Source organism: Anolis sagrei, chromosome 3 (genome assembly GCF_037176765.1).
Source record: "Anolis sagrei isolate rAnoSag1 chromosome 3, rAnoSag1.mat, whole genome shotgun sequence".
Taxonomy (NCBI): Eukaryota; Metazoa; Chordata; class Lepidosauria; order Squamata; family Dactyloidae; genus Anolis; species Anolis sagrei.
The window spans coordinates 2,824,228-2,843,204 of NC_090023.1; the positions used below are offsets into that span (position 1 = coordinate 2,824,228).

The 18,977-nt window shown below is 46.6% G+C and overlaps 1 protein-coding gene across 1 annotated transcript in view; it reads right to left on the reverse strand.

Annotated features, from left to right (window-relative positions):
- SLCO2B1 (solute carrier organic anion transporter family member 2B1) overlaps positions 1-18,977 on the reverse strand; it is a 149,380-nt gene that overhangs the window by 28,566 nt on the left and 101,837 nt on the right. The window contains exon 7 of the mRNA XM_067466410.1: positions 18,464-18,594. Within this exon, the coding sequence (XP_067322511.1) occupies positions 18,464-18,594 (131 nt within the window). The remainder of the gene's footprint in view (positions 1-18,463; positions 18,595-18,977) is intronic.

Below are 18,977 nucleotides of genomic sequence, written 5' to 3' on the forward strand. Positions count from 1 at the left end.
TTCTACTGTTTCGAAGTCTTTTGCTTGTGTTGTTAGGCCAAGGCCATCAGCATATCTAAAGCTGATGAGGAAACACAACCTACAAGCTATCTCCAGACCCACCAAGAAAATCCAACCAATGCTCCGTTCAGCAAAGGACAAGAGGGATCCTCTCACCTCTGCAGGAGTCTACCATGTACCATGCAGCTGTGGACAAGTCTACATAGGGACCACCAAACGCAGCATTGCACAAACACGAATCAAGGAGCATGAAAGGCACTGCAGACTACTCCAACCAGAGAAATCAGCCATAGCAGAGCACCTGATGAACCAGCCTGGACACAGCATAGTATTTGAGAACACAGAAGTGCTGGACCACTCTCACAACCACCATGTCAGGCTACACAGAGAAGCCATTGAAATCCACAAGCACGTGGATAATTTCAATAGAAAGGGGGAAACCATGAAAATGAACAAAATCTGGCTACCGGTATTAAAAAAACTCTAAATTACAACAGAGACGAAACAATCAGGGACAGCTAATCACCTCTCAACAAAAGATTGCTCCAGGCACTAACAAGCCACACCAAACAACTGCTAGGCCATCAAAAGCTAATCAAGGTGGTCAGTTGAAACATTCACACCTAGTTCCAACAGACAAGAGTTCTTTGTCCCACCACAGATATAGAAACCCATTTTCCTAGTTCCAACAGACCTCACAACTTCTGAGGATGCTTGCCATAGATGCAGGTGAAACATCAGGAGAGAATGCCTCGAAAACATGGCCATGCAGCCCAAAAAAACCTACAACAACCCAGTATATAAAGCTCTTTGTTAGTGGTGGCTGTGGCTCATTGTTAGCAAAGACCTCACAACCTCTGAGGATGCTTGTCATAGATGCAGGCCAAACGTCAGTAGAGAATGCTTCTAGAACATGGACATATAGCCCAAAAAACCTACAACCTAGTGATTCCAGGAATGAAAGCCTTCGACAATACGTCAGTAAAGATGTTAAGCAAGGTGGGTGCAAAAGCCACCTATTCTTTTGCCTCCTCCATCTACTTTTTCCCTGCCTTGAAACTCCAGATAGTAGCTGCATCTTCTAGGAGGGTCTGGTCAGTTTTTGTGAAATATTATCCATATGGGCTTTGGCTTGTCCTTGCCAGCATCTGGGCACCACAATTCAAGAGAGATATTGACAAGCTGGAATGTGTCCAGAGGAGGGCGACTAAAATGATCAAGGGTCTGGAGAACAAGCCCTATGAGGAGCAGCTTAAGGAGCTGGGCATGTTTAGCCTGAAGAAGAGAAGGCTGAGAGGAGATATGAGAGCCATGTATAAATATGTGAGAGGAAGCCACAGGGAGGAGGAGGGAGCAAGCTTGTTTTCTGCTTCCTTGGAGACTAGGACGCAAGGGAACAATGGCTTCAAACTACAAGAGAGGAGATTCCACCTGAACATTAGGAAGATTTGGGAATAAAGAAGACTTTTGGGACAAAATACAGAGTGGGGGGGGGGGGGGAGAGATAATTACAAAAATTTACAGCAAACTGTTAGAGTGGGCGACTGAAAGGGAAGTCATAAAAGATTCAATGATTAGATGGGCCAAAAATATTGGGAGAACAATTCAACTTGAAGAGTGGGAAGAAATATGGACAAAGAGACTGAAATATACCTATGCATCAGACCTTCAAGAAAATTGGCTAAAGATGCGAGGATGGGAGATGGGAGGGATAGCCAATAGTCCAGAGGACAGGAGCAGAATTCAAAACGATCTTGACAGATTAGAGAGATGATTGGCCAAAACTAACAAAATGAAGTTCAACAGTGACAAATGCAAGATACTCCACTTTGGCAGAAAAAATGAAATGCAAAGATACAGAATGGGGGACAATGCCTGGCTCGAGAGCAGTACGTGTGAAAAAGATCTGGGAGTCCTCGTGGACAACAAGTTAAACATGAGCCAGGAATGTGATGTGGCAGCAAAAAAAGCCAATGGGATTTTGGCCTGCATCAAGAGGAGCATAGTGTCTAGATCTAGGGAAGTCATGCTCCCCATGCTCTATTCCGCTTTGGTTAGACCACTTTACCTGGAATATTGTGTCCAATTCTGGACACCACAATTCAAGAGAGATATTGACAAGCTGGAATGTGTCCAGAGGAGGGCGACTAAAATGATCAATGGTCTGGAGAACAAGCCCTATGAGGAGCGGCTTAAGGAGCTGGGCATGTTTAGCCTGAAGAAGAGAAGGCTGAGAGGAGATATGATAGCCATGTATAAATATGTGAGAGGAAGCCACAGGGAGGAGGAGGGAGCAAGCTTCCTTTCTGCTTCCCTAGAGACTAGGACGCAATGGAACAATGGCTTCAAACTACAAGAGAGGAGATTCCACCTGAACATTAGGAAGAACTTCCTGACTGTGAGAGCCGTTCAGCAGTGGAACTCTCTGCCCCGGAGTGTGATGGAGGCTCCTTCTTTGGAAGCTTTTAAGCAGAGGCTGGATGGCCATTTGTCAGGGGTGATTTGAATGCAATATTCCTGCTTCTTGGCAGAATGGGGGTGGACTGGATGGCCCATTGAGGTCTCTTCCAACTCTTTGATTCTATGATTCTATGGGCTTTGGCTTGTCCTTGCCAGCATTGTTTTGGCTGGCATTTTCTGTTGGATCGAACATTGCACTGCTGTCTGCCTGTGGCTGAGCCAAGCCTACTCTTCCCAAAAAGCTTTTCGCAGATGGATTTCCAGAGGTGCCAAAATGGGAGATTATTAGAAATCGGGGAAAGGTGCTGGTGGGGATTGCCCGTTGAAGTGTTGAGTTATTCCACACGCACAGGCTCCGCTGTCCTCGTGTGCCCTCAGTGAGATCCCTGTCCTTCCATCTGATGAGTCACACCGTTTCATGACAGAACGCAATTCATTCATTCTGGGCTTCCTGCTGAAAGGGAGGAATCACCAAGCGAGGAAGCCCCCCAAAGAGAAAAGGCAAAGCAGCCTTTCGCGTGCCTTCAGTGCCAGGAGTCGTGACAACAAAGGCATGCTCTGGATTAGTACATTTATCCATTTCTTGGATTCGTTGCAAGCCAGTCAAGATTTCGAACAACTTTGATAATTTGATGCCATGGAGAAGAGCCAGCGGCTTTTGGAGGAAGCCATAACATCAGGATCAGGATCAAACTGATGCACAATGTATTGTCGAAGGCTTTCATGGCCGGAATCACTGGGTTGTTATAGGTTTTTTCGGGCTATACGGCCATGATCTAGAGGCATTCTCTCCTGACGTTTCGCCTGCATCTGTGGCAAGCATCCTCAGAGGTTGTGAGGTCTGTTGGAACTAGGAAAATGGGTTTATATATCTGTGGAATGACCAGGGTGGGACAAAGGACTCTTGTCAGCTGGAGCTAGGTGTGAATGTTTCAACTGACCACCTTGATTAGCATATAATGGCCTGGCAGTGCCTGGGGCAAACTTTTGTTGAGAGGTGATTAGATGTCATTGTCGAAGGCTTTCATGGCCAGAATCACTGGGTTGTTATAGGTTTTTTCGGGCTATACGGCCATGTTCTAGAGGCATTCTCTCCTGACGTTTCGCCTGCATCTGTGGCAAGTATCCTCAGAGGTAGTGAGGTCTGTTGGAACTAGGAAAATGGGTTGATATATCTGTGGAAGGACCAGGATGGGACAAAGGACTCTTGTCTGCTGGAGCTGGGTGTGAATGTTTCAACTGACCACCTTGATTAGCATATAATGGCCTGGCAGTGCCTGGGGCAAACTTTTGTTGAGAGGTGATTAGATGTCATTGTCGAAGGCTTTCATGGCCGGAATCATTGGGTTGTTGTAGGTTTTTCTGGGTTATATGGCCATGTTCTAGAGGCATTCTCTCCTGACGTTTCGCTTGCATCTATGGCAAGCATCTTCAGAGGTAGTGAGGTCTGTTGGAACTAGGAAAAAGGGCTTATATATCTGTGGAATGACCAGGGTGGGACAAAGGACTCAACTGACCACCTTGATTAGCATACAATGGCCTGACTGTGCCTGGAGCAAACTTTTGTTGAGAGGTGATCAGATGTCCTTGTTTGTTTCCTCTCTGTTGTTGTGCTGTTGTAATTTTAGAGTTTTTAATACTGGTAGCCAGATTTTGTTCATTTTCATGGTTTCCTGATGCACACTTTCCTACTTCAGTATCTCACAATTCAGCAGCAGATCAGTTGCACAACTTCAGCGCTTTCCAATAGCTTCTTCCTGCACAGTATTTTCAGTCAACTGCTCCCACAAACTACAGTCACTCTGGAACTCTTTTACAGACACTTGAGCACATGCCCGGCCATTGTCAGTTTTACCATTGTCTTTCCTCCAGTCTAGATGACATTACAAACTTACCACAGCACACAGTTATATCTTGTCTTAACAGACAGGTTATTTTAATCAATTACATAGAGCCTTCGACGAACAGCATCACAGCACAAGGAGAGAGAATACACTGTACATGACTTCCTTATATACAATTCTGTACCTTTACAAATAGCAATCTCTGATTGGTTCCCAACTCATTGACTTAACTCAAACCCAGGATTGCATCATTCACAATCACCTGGACTAGGCCAGAACACATTCCCCAAATGATTCCCTATATACAGTTAATGCATGACTCAGCATTTCCAATAGAAGCCTATTAGCAGTGCATGACTTAGCTATATTACATTACAATACATTGCAAAACCTGACAATAATAATAATAATAATAATAATAATCCTGGAGTTTGTGAAAATATTAGAAAGTTCAACAAAAATGCAATGAAACAATTGAAAACTGAATTGTTCATGGGAAACGAAAGCTATGCAACTGTTAATATCAAGAGAGGAATTTTCCAGGGTGACTCACTGTCACCACTGCTGTTCATCATTGCAATGATCCTTCTGTCAGTAATTCTACATAAAATAAACCTAGGCTACCAAACAGCAAGAAATTCACCAAAAATCTCTCACTTGTTGTACATGGATGATCTAAAGCTTTACGGAAAATTAGAAACTGAAATCGAGTCACTGACCAACACAGAATCTTCAGCACTGACATCCGTATGGAGTTAGGCCTAGACAAACATGCCAAAGGGGCATTAAAGAAAGGGAAAATTACACACAGTGAGGGCATAGAGATACCATATGGACAAACCATAAAGTGCAATCAGCCTGAAGCCTATAAAAATGTGGGCATACTACAGTTGGACAATATCATGCACGGGCATGTGGAAAATGTGGTTAGCAAAGAATATATCCAAAGAGTCAGAAAGGTTTTGAAGAGCAAATTAAATGGTGGAAATACGATCAAGGCTCTCAACCCCTGGGCCATCCCCGTCATCAGAGACACGGCTGGGATTGTGAACTGGACGCAAGCAGAGCTGGAGGATCTGGACAGAAAAACAAGGAAACAGATGACAATCCACTCCTCATGACACCCGCGTAGTGATGTTGACAGACTTGACCTGCCCAGAAAATCAGAGAGAAGAGTTATTCTGCAAGGGAAACAAACAGTAGAAGAAGAAGAGGAACACGCCCTGGCAGATGATGGGAAAGGCAGTCAAGAACCAACATTGAGAGAAGTCAAGAGTAGGAAACTTCTTCAAGTGCAAAAGACAAAGAGGGAATGCCGTAAAAACACAATGCAGAGAGGAAGAGAAAACTGGCCAAAGAAAGAAGGCTCTCTCTCCCTGGACAGTTCCTGGGAAACATTGAGAGCCAAATGGACAAAGAAAAAACATGGCTGTGGCTCACAAATGGGACTCTGAAAAAGGAGACAAAGGAGGGCCTGATTCTGGCAGCCCAAGAATGAGCCATTCGAACCAAGGCCATCTGAGCCAGAATTGAAAAGTCCACTACAGATCCCAAGTGTAGACTCTGCAAGGAAGCAAATGTAACCATAGATCCCATCCTCAGCTGCTGCAAGACGATTGCGCAGACAGATGACAAGCAGAGGCACAACACCATTGCTCAGATGATTCATTGGAACTTGTGCCACAAATCCCATCTGCCTGCGACAAAGAACTGGTGGGATCACAAGCCAGAGAATGAACAAGTCAAGCTACTCTGGGACTTCCGGATTCGGACAGAGTTTTGGAGCACACGACTCTTGTCTGCTGGAGCTAGGTGTCAGTTGAAACATTCACACCTAGCTCCAGCAGACAAGAGTCCTTTGTCTCACCCTGGTCATTCCACAGATATATAAACCCATTTTCCTACTTCCAACAGACCTCACTACCTCTGAGGATGCTTGCCATAGATGCAGGCAAAACGTCAGGAGAGAATGCCTCTAGACCATGGCCATATAGCCCGAAAAAACCTACAACAACCCATAGTTATCTATCTTTACTAACTGACCAACTCTTGGCTTCTCTGACTTCTCTTCTCCTAACACTCCCAAAACCCAACTCTCTTCCTCACCACACAAACCCTGACTCCACTCTTCAAACACCAGACCAGATTTTAAAATGCACCCTTACAGCATTTTTTTTGCACTCTAGCTAAGCTCTGCCCACTTTTTCCCAGCCAATCACAAAAGCTCTCCACATTTCCCTCCAGGCTGCTCCTAAACTCCGCCCCCTCTAGGAAATGGGTTCTCTAAGATGGCTACCTCCTTGCACCATCTCATACAATGGCTGCTGAAGTACTTGGGCCTACATCTTGAGCTTTCCCCTGGCCTAAAAGGCAGGCAATTCATCACACTTCTCCTTGCGATTCCTGGCAGGAACATCACGAGATCCTTTGTCACTTCTCTGCCTGTCCTTCTGAACATGGACCATTGCTACTGGATCCTGTGCGCACATTTCATGACAATGGACTCTTTAGGTTCTTGTGGGTTTTTTCGGGCTATAGGGCCATGTTCTAGAAGCATTTCTCCTGACGTTTCGCCTGCATCTAAGGCAAGCATCCTCAGAGGTAGTGAGGTCTGTTGGAATTAGGACAATGGGTTTATATATCTGTAGAATGGCTGGGGTGGGGCAAAGAGCTCTTCTCTGCTGGAGCTAGGTGGGAATGTTTCAACTGACCACCTTCATTAGCATTTGAAGGCCTGCCTGAGCCTGGGAAAACCTTTTGTTGAGAGGTGTTAATCTGTGCCTGGTTGTTTCCTCTCTGTTGTTTTGCTGTTGTAATTTTAGAGTTTTTTAATACTGGCAGCCAGATTTTGTTCATTTTCATGGTCTCTTCCTTTCTGTTGAAATTGTCCACATGCTTGTGGATTTCAATGGCTTCTCTGTGTAGTCTGACATGGTGGTTGTTGGTGTGGTCCAGCATTTCTGTGTTCTCAAATAATATGCTGTGTCCAGGCTGGACCCATTGTCCTATTTCCAACAGACCTCACTACCTCTGAGGATGCTTGCCATAGATGCAGGCGAAAGATCTTGGAGTCCTCGTGGAAAACAAGTTAAACATGAGCCAACAATGTGATGTGGTGGCAAAAAAAGCCAATGGGATTTTGGCCTGCATCAAGAGGAGCATAGTGTCTAGATCTAAGGAAGTAATGCTCCCCATGCTCTATTCTGCTTTGGTGAGACCACACCTGGAATATTGTGTCCAATTCTGGGCACCACAATTCAAGAGAGATGTTGACTCTAAGCTGGAATGTGTCCAGAGGAGGGCGACTAAAATGATCAAGGGCCTGGAGAACAAGCCCTATGAGGAGCGGCTTAAGGAGCTGGGGTTGTTTAGCCTGAAGAAGAGAAGGCTGAAAGGAGATATGATGAGGGCCATGTATAAATATGTGAGAGGAAGCCACAGGGACAAAAGCAAGATACTAGTGTCTAGATCCAGGGAAGTCCTGCTCCCCATGCTCTATTCCGCCTTGGTTAGACCACTTTACCTGGAATATTGAGTCCAATTCTGGGCACCACAATTCAAGAGAGATCTTGACAAGCTGGAATTTGTCCAGAAGAGGGCAACTCAAATGATCCAGGGTCTGGAGAACAAGCCCTATGAGGAGCGGCTTAAGGAGCTGGGCATGTTTAGCCTGAAGAAGAGAAGGCTGAGAGGAGATATGATAGCCATGTATCAATATGTGAGAGGAAGCCACAGGGAGGAGGAGGGAGCAAGCTTCCTTTCTGCTTCCCTGGAGACTAGGGCACGAAACAATGGCTTCAAACTACAAGAGAGGAGATTCCACCTGAACATGAGGAAGAACTTCCTGACTGTGAGAGCCGTTCAGCAGTGGAACTCTCTGCCCCTGAGTGTGGTGGAGGCTCCTTCTTTGGAAGCTTTTAAGCAGAGGCTGGATGGCCATCTGTCAGGGGTGATTTGAATGCAATATTCCTGCTTCTTGGCAGAATGGGGTTGGACTGGATGGCCCATGAGGTCTCTTCCAACTCTTTGATTCTAGGATTCTATGATTCTACGTCAGGAGAAATGCCTCTAGAACATGGCCCTATAGCCCGAAAAAACCCACAAGAACCTAGTGATTCCAGCCATGAAAGCCTTTGACAATACAATGGACTCTTTTCCCCAGAGACCACTCAGAAGGAAATCAATGTGTCGTTTTGTGAGAAGGACCAGGCAGAAAATCAAAGCAACGCAGCAAGGTCAGCATTTTGCTTCAAGCGAGAAAAGCTCAATTTCATTCGGAGGTGAACGTCTGCCGTGTCTTTGGGGCGACATTCAGCCTGTCTGGCTCTGAAACCTCATGGCTCTTTCTGGTTCGATTCACTCTGGTGACAAAGAGTTGACGTTCTTGGGTGCCTTCAAGCCATTTCCGATGGATGTGCCCTAAAGCAACTCTATCCGGGAGTTTTCTTTGGCAAGGTTTTGCCTTTCTTTGAGGCCAAGGTCATGTAGTGGGTTTCCTTATTCGAGCAGGGATTCAAACCCTCGTCTCTGGAGTCATTTTCCAATGCTCAAATAGCTACACCATGCTGTACGTAGGCATGCTGGTCTTCTTCTCGCCACTTCTCACAATATAAGTAAAGATAAAAGTGCAATTGTATCCAACTCTGGGACTCTGGTGCACATATCCATTTCTAAGCCAGCCTCGTCCATAGACATCCCCAAGGTCATGTGGCCAGCATTACTGCATGGAGCACTGTTACGTTCCCGCAGAAGCGGTACCTATTGATCTACTCACACTTGCATGTTTTCGAAATGCTAGGTTGGCAGAAGCTGGCGCTAACAGCGGGAGCTCACCCCACTCCCCGGATATCAACCTCCAACCTTTTGGTCAGCATGTTCAGTAACTAAGCACTTTAACCCACTGCATCCACCTATTGATCTACTCACATATGCATGTTTTCGAACTGCTAGGTGGGCAGAAGCTGGCGCTAACAGCGGGAGCTCACCCTGCTCCCCGGATACAAACCTGCGACCTTTCGATCAGCAAGTTCAGCAGCTGAGTGCTTTAACTCATTGCGCCCACCTATTGATCTACTCACATTTGCATGTTTTCGAACTGCTAGGTTGGCAGAAGCTGGCACTAACACTGGGAACTCACCCTGCTCCCCAAATTTGAACCTCCGACCTTTTGGTCAACAAGTTCAGCAGCTGAGCACTTTAACCTACTGCGCCTACCTATTGATCTACTCACATTTGCATGTTTTCGAACTGCTAGGTTGGCAGAAGCTGGCGCTAACACTGGGAACTCACCCTGCTCCCCAAATTTGAACCTCCGACCTTTTGGTCAACAAGTTCAGCAGCTGAGCACTTTAACCTACTGCGCCTACCTATTGATCTGCTCACATTTGCATGTTTTCAAACTGCGAGGTTGGCAGAAGCTGGTGCTAACAGTGGGAGCTCACCCCGCTCCCCGGATTCAAACCTCCGACCTTTTGGTCAACAAGTTCAGCAGCTTAGTGCTTTAACCCACTGTGCTCACCTATTCATCTACTCACATTTGCATGTTTTCGAACTGCTAGGTAGGCAGAAGCTGGCACTAACAGCGGGAGCTCACCCCACTCCCCAGATTTGAACCTCCGACCTTTCCAACAGCAAGTTCAGCAGCTGAGCACTTTAACCCACTGCACCCACCTACTCATCTACTCACATTTGCATATTTTCAAACTGCTAGGATGGCAGAAGCTGGCGCTAACAGTGGGAGCTCACCCTGCCACAGTCAGGGTGGACCAGGAAATGTCTCAGATCAGTGTTTCTCAACCGTCCGAATGCCAGGACCCCTCAATACAGACCCTCACGTTGTGGTGACCCTCAACCATAACAATATTTTTGTTGCTACTTCATAACTGCAATTTGGCTACTGTTGTGAATTGTCATGTAAATATCTGACATGCAGGATGTATTTTCATTCACTGGACCAAATTCGGCACAAATACCCCATACGCCCACATTTGAATACTGGTGGAGTTGGGAGCAGGATTGATTTTGTCATTTGGGAGTGGTAGTTGCTGGGATTTATAGTTCGCCTACAATCCAAGAGCATCCTGAACCCCACCAACGATAGCATTGAGCCAAATTTGGTGCACAGAACTCCCATGACCAACAGAAAGTACTGGAAGAGTTTGGTGGGCATTGATCTTGAGTTTGGGAGTTGTAGTTCACCTCCATCCAGAGAGCACTGTGGACTCAAGCAATGATGGATCTGGTCCAAACTTGGCACTAACACTCAATATGCTCCTGAGCACACTCCTGAGCACACCTCTTCCCACTTCTGCCACGCATACTATCACTAGGAACATTACCAGAAGACTCTACTACAACAAATACAATATAATAATATAGAATCAAAGAATCCAAGAGTTGGAAGAGACCTCCTGGGCCATCCAGTCCAATCCCATTCTGCCAAGAAGCATGAATATTGCATTCAAATCACCCCTGACAGATGGCCATCCAGCCTCTGCTTAAAAGCTTCCAAAGAAGGAGCCTCCACCACACTCCGGGGCAGAGAGTTCCACTGCTGAACGGCTCTCACAGTCAAGAAGTTCTTCCTCATGTTCAGATGGAATCTCCTCTCTTGTAGTTTGAAGCCACTGTTCCAGTCCAGCGGAAACAATTGAATGAACGAACAAGAAGTAGCTGGGATTTATAGTTCACCTACAATCCAAGAGCATTCTGAACCCCACCAACGATAGTATTTGGCCAAACTTCCCACAGAGCATGTCAAGTTGAGGCTGAATGGGCATCTGTTGGGAGGGCTTGGATTGTGTCTTCATGCAAAGCAAAAGGATAGCCTGGTGGGGTTTTTTTCCAACTCTAGGATTCCACGAGAAGCGACATGTGTGTTGGACATTCATCCCCAGTGGCCCCGAGACTTTTCCCTGTAGCCAAACCTTCCAAGCCGTGGAGTGCCTTTGGTCCAAGTTCCTGCTGAAGAAGGCAGTCGAGGGAGAAGAGCGCCATTCCCTTTCCCATCTTTGGGAAGTTGCCAGGGACACTCAAATTATCAGTGCTGCTTTCTCGAGGCAAGCCAAGGGATTGTTAACGGCCGGTGCGAGCAGGGTTTCGGCTTTATGCCTCTCCGATAAAAAAGCAATTCTATTCAAGCGCTTCTGCCGCTGCTTCTGATGGCGAGCCGCCAGTCACCGTTTCTCAAAGCCCAGAAAAACAAGTGCGTTCCTTGTCAGGATGAGCGAGGACGCGTACGATCGGATCTCTCCAGAAAATTGCTGGCACCAATGAGGCTTCTTGTTCCCTTCTCATCACCACCATCACCAATTACTTTCCCACATGGGTCAAATACTTACTTACTTAGTCGATCCCTCGTAGTCCGAGGATGATGGTCCTCCAAGGTCGGTGTCCTGGCGGTGGGTCCATAGGTGACTGTGGAGCCCTATTCTTGACCCGCATCTTCTCCCACAGTGAGGGCATCAGTTTCCAGTCAGGATTGGCTTGATGTGCCTTTCTCTTGGCACATTTCTCTCTTTTGCCCTCCATTAGTGCCTCTTCAAATTCTGCACCACTGCTGGTCACAGCTGACCTCCAGCTGGAGCGCTCAAGAGCCAGGGCTTCCCAGTTCTCAGTGTCTATGCCAGAGTCTTTAAGGTTGGCTTTGAGCCCATCTTTCAATCTCTTTCCTGTCATCTAACATTCCGTTTTCTGTTCTTAAGTTCAGAGTAGAGCAACTGCTTTGGGAGACGGTGGTCGGGCATCCGGACAACGTGGTTGGTCCAGCGGAGTTGATGGCGGAGGAGTATCACTTCAATGCTGGTGGTCTTTGCTTCTTCCAGCATACTGACATTTGTCCACTTGTCTTCCCAAGAGATTTTCAGGATTTTTCGGAGGCAGCGTTGATGGAATCATTCCATGAGTTGCTTGTGACATCTGCAGACAGTCCACATTTCACAGGCGTATAGCGTGGTTGGGTGGACAATGGCTTTATAAACAAGCCCCTTGGTATCCCTATGGATGTCCTGGTCCTCAAACACTGTCTGCTTCATTCGGAAAAAAGCTGCACTCGCAGAGCTCAGGCAGTGTTGCATTTCAGTGTCAAAGTTGACTTTGGTGGAGAGGTGGCTGCCAAGGGAGCAGAAATGATTCACATTTTCTAATGTTACACCATGAAGCTGTATCTCTGGCATTGGAGAGTGATTGGCTGTTGACTTCTGGAAGAGCACTTTGGTTGTCTCTAGGTTCAATGACAGGCCAAGCTTCTCGTATGCTTCTGTTAAGGTGGCTTGTAGGTCTTCTGAGTGAGCACAGATGGCGTTGTCATCAGCATATTGGAGTTCTATAACAGATGTTGTTGTGACCTTAGTTTTGGCTTTCAGTCTGCTGAGGTTGAATAGCTTGCCATCTGTCCAATAGATGATTTCCACTCCGGTGGGAAGCTTCCCATCAACAAGGTGAAGTATCATAGCGATGAAGATGGAGAATAAGGTTTGGGTAATTACACATCCCTGTTTGACACCTCGGAAGTAAAATGGTGAGACTAGCTTCAGAAGGGCAAAGGGACTTCCGGTTTCCTAAAGTTGGGTTCAACTTATGGTGGCCTATGAACGAGGGACCTCCAAATCAATAGCCTGCTCTGGTCTCACAGCAGTTCAGGACAGGCATGGGCAAACTTAGTCCCTCTGGGTGTTTTGGACTTCAACTCCCACAATTCCTGGCCTCAGGCCCTTAAGTGACTGAGGGGGAAGAGGGAAGGGCCCAAAGCCAGGAATTGTGGGAGTTGAAGTCCAAAACACCCAGAGGGACTAAGTTTGCCCATGCCTGGTCTAGGGGATCCAGATGACTCTTCTCATTCTTCAAATGAGACGATCTTCTTCTGATGCATTTTCTTCACTGTTCAACTTTGTTTGCCAATACATAGAAATTTATTATTATTTGTCATGTCAGGGCAACCAGTCAATTATATTACATTTCTAACAGAACAAAGCAAACAAACAGACAAAATACAAAATGTGTGAGTTTGGTAGTTGATTAAATGTCCTTTGACGAGTATCTGTCCCCTTGGAGTGCCTCTGGTGTTGCCACAAGAAGGTCCTCCCTGGTGCATGTGCCAGGGCTCAGGTTTCATTGCAGCAGGTGGCCAGTGGTTTGCTCTTCTCCACACTCGCATGTCAAGGATTCCACTTTGTGGCCCCATTTCGTAAGGTTGGCTCTGCATCTCGTGGTGCCAGAGCGCAGTCTGTTCAGCGCCTTCCAAGTCACCCAGTCTTCTGCGTGCCCAGGGGGGAGTCTCTCATTTGGTATCAGCCATTGGTTGAGGTTCTGGGTTTGAGCCTGCCACTTTTGGACTCTCGCTTGCTGAGGTGTTCCAGCAAGTGTCTCTGTAGATCTTAGAAAATTATTTCTTGATTTAAGTCGTTGACATGCTGGCTGATACCCAAACAGGGGATGAGCTGGAGATGTCTCTGCCTTGGTCCTTTCACTATTGGCTGCTACTTCCCGGCGGATGTCAGGTGGTGCAATACCGGCTAAGCAGTGTAATTTCTCCAGTGGTGTAGGGCGCAGACACCCCATGATAATGCGGCATGTCTCATTAAGAGCCACATCCACTGTTTTAGTGTGGTGAGATGTGTTCCACACTGGGCACGCATACTCAGCAGCAGAGTAGCACAGCGAAAGGGCAGATGTCTTCACTGTGTCTGGTTGTGATCCCCAGGTTGTGCCAGTCAGCTTTCGTATGATATTGTTTCTAGCACCCACTTTTTGTTTGATGTTCAGGCAGTGCTTCTTGTAGGTCAGAGCACGGCCCAGAGTGACTCCCAGGTATTTGGAAGAATACATAGAAATGGGAAATACATAGAACAGCATTGAAGTTGGAAAGGTAGTGATTGTCAATGTTATTGTGTGCTTTCAAGTCATTTCTAATTGATGGTCACAGGGTTTTTGGGGACTGAGAGTGTGCGACTCGCCCAATGGGTTCCAATGGCGGAGCGAGGTATTGAGTGCTGGTCTCCAGAGCTGTAAACCAATGTTCCAAGCACTGTGCCAGGCTGACTCTCAAAGGCAATGGTCCTGGCACATTAAATGCTGCAACGGACATACTGGGAAAGATTGATTACAAAACAGCCATATAAGCCCTGGAAATGGTTGCCTTCCAGGGACCAAAAGGTGCCCTTTACGAGACACCGCAGATTTGTTGCCCTCCATTAACAGACTGCTTTAGGTTTGCCAGCAACTCCAGGATGTGTTTTTACAGCAGCAAATCTGTTTTGCTTACAGTTTTGAGTTTATTGGTTCTCCCAGAAGACACAGTTTAGGTTTATTACGGCTGGAAATTGTTGCTGATTTTGTTTATTCTGCACTGACTTGCTTTATCTCATTACCTTCTGAGGCCGCGTTCCTTCGATCTTTATTTTTCTGTCACATTTGAAACACGGCTTTTGGTGTGGCTTTTGTTTTGGGTGCATTGCATATTGTTGTTGTTCATTCGTTCAGTCGTCTCCGACTCTTCATGACCTCATGGACCAGCCCATGCCAGAGCTCCCTGTCGGCCGTCACCACCCCCAGCTCCTTCAAGGTCAGTCCAGTCACTTCAAGGATGCCATAGAATCATAGAATCATAGAATCAAAGAGTTGGAAGAGACCTCATGGGCCATCCAGTCCAACCCCCTGCCAAGAAGCAGGAATCCGAAGAAGCTCTCCGAAGCTCTAGGTGCTCTTACTGCCTATTACAGGGAAAACCAGCTGATCCCTAATCCATCTAAAACACAGACATGTGCCTTTCACCTTAAGAACAGACAAGCATCTTGAGCTCTGAGGATGATGACCTGGGAAGGAATCCCACTGGAGCATTGCAGCGCACCCAAATACCTGGGAGTCACTCTGGACCATGCTCTGACCTACAAGAAGCACTGCCTGAACATCAAACAAAAAGTGGGCGCTAGAAACAACATCATACGAAAGCTGACTGGCACAACCTGGGGATCACAACCAGACACAGTGAAGACATCTGCCCTTGCTCTATGCTACTCTGCTGCTGAGTATGCATGCCCAGTGTGGAACACATCTCACCACACTAAAACAGTGGATGTGGCTCTTAATGAGACATGCCGCATTATCACAGGTGTCTGCGCCCTACACCACTGGAGAAATTACACTGCTTAGCCAGTATTGCACCACCTGACATCTGCCGGGAAGTAGCAGCCAATAGTGAAAGGACCAAGGCAGAGACATCTCCATCTCATCCCCTGTTTGGGTATCAGCCAGCACGTCAACGACTTAAATCAAGACATAGTTTTCTAAGATCTACAGAGACACTCGCTGGAACACCCCAGCAAGCGAGAGTCCAAAAGTGGCAGGCCCAAACCCAGCACCTCAATTCATGGGTGATACCAGATGAGAGACTCCCCCCTGGGCACTCAGAAGACTGGGCGACTTGGAAGGCGCTGAACAGATTGCGCTCTGGCTCCACGAGATGCAGAGCCAATCTTAAGAAATGGGGCCACAAAGTGGAATCCTCGACATGCGAGTGCGGAGAAGAGCAAACCACTGACCACCTGCTGCAATGCACCCTGAGCCCCGCCACATGCACAAGGGAGGACCTCCTTGAGGCAACACCAGAGGCACTCCAAGTGGCCAGATACTGGTCAAAGGACATTTAACCAAATACCAAATTTACAAAATCTGTGTGGTTTTTTTTTCTTTCTTTTTTTTCTTTTTTTTTTTAATCTCTGTGTTTGTTTTGCTCTGTTAGAATTGTAATACAATGGTTGCTGATGACACGATAAATAAATAAAGGATGCCATCCATCCATCTTGCCCTTGGTCGGCCCCTCTTCCTTTGCATATACTCACGGAGCATTGCATATACTCATGGAAAAGTCTGTACATTTCAGTCAAAATATTGACTCCAAAACACTAGATCGATTGGGTTGTTGTAGGTTTTTCCGGGCTATATGGCCAAGTTCTGGAGGCAATTTTTCTCCTGACATTTCGCCTGCATCTATGGCAAGCATAGAATCATAGAATCATAGAATCCAAGAGTTGGAAGAGACCTCCTGGGCCATCCAGTCCAACCCCATTCTGCCAAGAAACAGGAATATTGCATTCAAATCACCTCTGACAGATGGCCATCCAGCCTCTGCTTAAAAGCTTCCAAAGAAGGAGCCTCCACCACACTCCAGGACGGAGAGTTCCACTGCTGAACGGCTCTCACAGTCAGGAAGTTCTTCCTCATGTTCAGGTGGAATCTCCTCTCTTGTACTTTGAAGCCATTGTTCCATTGCATCCTAGTCTCCAGGGAAGCAGAAAACAAGCTTGCTCCCCCCTCCTCCCTGTGGCTTCCTCTCACATATTTATACATGGCTATCATATCTCCTCTCAGCCTTCTCTTCTTCAGGCTAAACATGCCCAGTTCCCTAAGCCGCTCCTCATAGGGCTTGTTCTCCAGACCCTTGATCATTTGAGTCGCCCTCCTCTGGACACATTCCAGCTTGTCAACACATCTCTTGAATTGTGGTGCCCAGAATTGGACACAATATTCCAGATGTGGGCTAACCAAAGCAGAATAGAGGGGTAGCATTACTTCCTCACTACCTCTGAGGATGCTTGCCATAGATGCAGGCGAAATGTCAGGAGAAAAATTGCCTCCAGAACATGGCCATACAGCCCGGAAAAACCTACAACAACCCAGTGATTCCGGCCATGAAAGCCTTCGACAATACTAGATCGATTGTAGCTCAGCAAGCAGCAGAGGATTTTTCTGATGTTTCAGAGGATGAGGGATTGATGTGTTTCAAATTGAGAAATCTGGGAATGATTAGAGAGAATAGCAGGCAGATGAGGCCGATGTCTGCGATTCTGAGCTCGTTCACAGACAACAGGAAGAGAATGGTCCATCTATCGGACAGGTGGCAAGCTGTTTTACCTCAGCAGACTGAAAGCCAAAACCAAGGTTATAACAACATCTGTTATAGAACTCCAGTATGATGATGACAACGTCGTCTGTGCGCATTCAGAAGAAGATCTACAAGCCACTCTAAACACCTTCGCAAAAGCATATGAGAAGCTCAGCCTGTCATTGAACATCGAGAAAATCAAAGTGCTCTTCCAGCAGACACCAGCCAATCCCTCTCCAATGCCAGAGATACAGCTTAATGGTGTAACATTAGAAAATGCTGACCATTTCCGCTCCCTTGGCAGCCACCTCTCCACCAAAGTCAACATCATAGAATCATAGAATCTTCCTCATGTTCAGATGGAATCTCCTCTCTTGTAGTTTGAAGCCATTGTTCCATTGCGTCCTAGTCTCCAAGGAAGCAGAAAACAAGCTTGCTCCCTCCTCCTCCCTGTGGCTTCCTCTCACATATTTATACATGGCTATCGTATCTCCTCTCAGCCTTCTCTTCTTTAGGCTAAACATGCCCAGTTCCCTAAGCCGCTCCTCATAGGGCTTGTTCTCCAGACCCTTGATCATTTTAGTCGCCCTCCTCTGGACACATTCTCTCTTGAATTGTGGTGCCCAGAATTGGACACAATATTCCAGATGTGGTCTAACCAAAGCAGAATAGAGGGGTAGCATTACTTCCTTAGATCTAGACACTATGCTCCTATTGGTGCAGGACAAAATCCCATTGGCTTTTTTTGCCGCCACATCACATTGTTGGCTCATGTTTAACTTGTTGTCCACGAGGACTCCAAGATCTTTTTCACACGTACTGCTCTCGAGCCAGGCATTGTCCCCCATTCTGTATCTTTGCATTTCATTTTTTCTGCCAAAGTGGAGTATCTTGCATTTGTCACTGTTGAACTTCATTTTGTTAGTTTTGGCCCATCTCTCTAATCTGTCAAGATCGTTTTGAATTCTGCTCCTGTCCTCTGGACTATTGGCAACACTGACAATACCAAGGTGCTTGTCTATAAAGCTATTGTCCTCCCAACCCTGCTATATGCCTGCGAAACATGGACTGTCTACAGGTGTCACACGCAACTCCTGGAATGATTCCATCAGCGCTGCCTCCGGAAAATCCTGCAAATCTCTTAGGAAGACAGGCGGACAAACGGCAGAAGAACATGCGGATCAAGAATAGGTCTCTACAGCCACCTACGGACCCATTGCCAAGACTCTGCACTTGGAAGGCAATCAGACTCGGACACGAGGGATCCCCATTGACTCACCTCTTTGGGCAGTTCTCTTGGGAAGAAGAAGTACGGGATGGAAGAGATGGCCACGATGCTGGCTGTAAGAATGAACCCGAGCCACCAGGCCCCGACCCACCGCGGGTCTTTGTTGTTGAGGTGGATTTCCGCTGAAAGACAACCAAATGGAAAATGTGAGAAAGGTGCTCTGGTGGACACAGGACATGCTGCCAACTCAGCTTCCACAGCACCAGTGATCGACCGTTTCACAAGGAAGACAGAACATTGTTCTGTACTGAGATAAGCCATTGATCGCTAGGCTGTGTTGCACTCCAGGACATGAAAAGCCCTCTGACTTTAAACACCACACATTGAATAGGAAAACAATCCTTTTATTGGAGATAATTAAAAAGCAGCAAAGTAAAAAGCACTTTAAAGAAATAGGTCAATCCAATTAGGTAAGAAGATAAGCAGGAACAAAATATTCCAAGGTAAATTCTTGTGGGTCTTTTCGGGCTATATGGCCATGTTCTAGAGCAGTGTTTCTCAACCT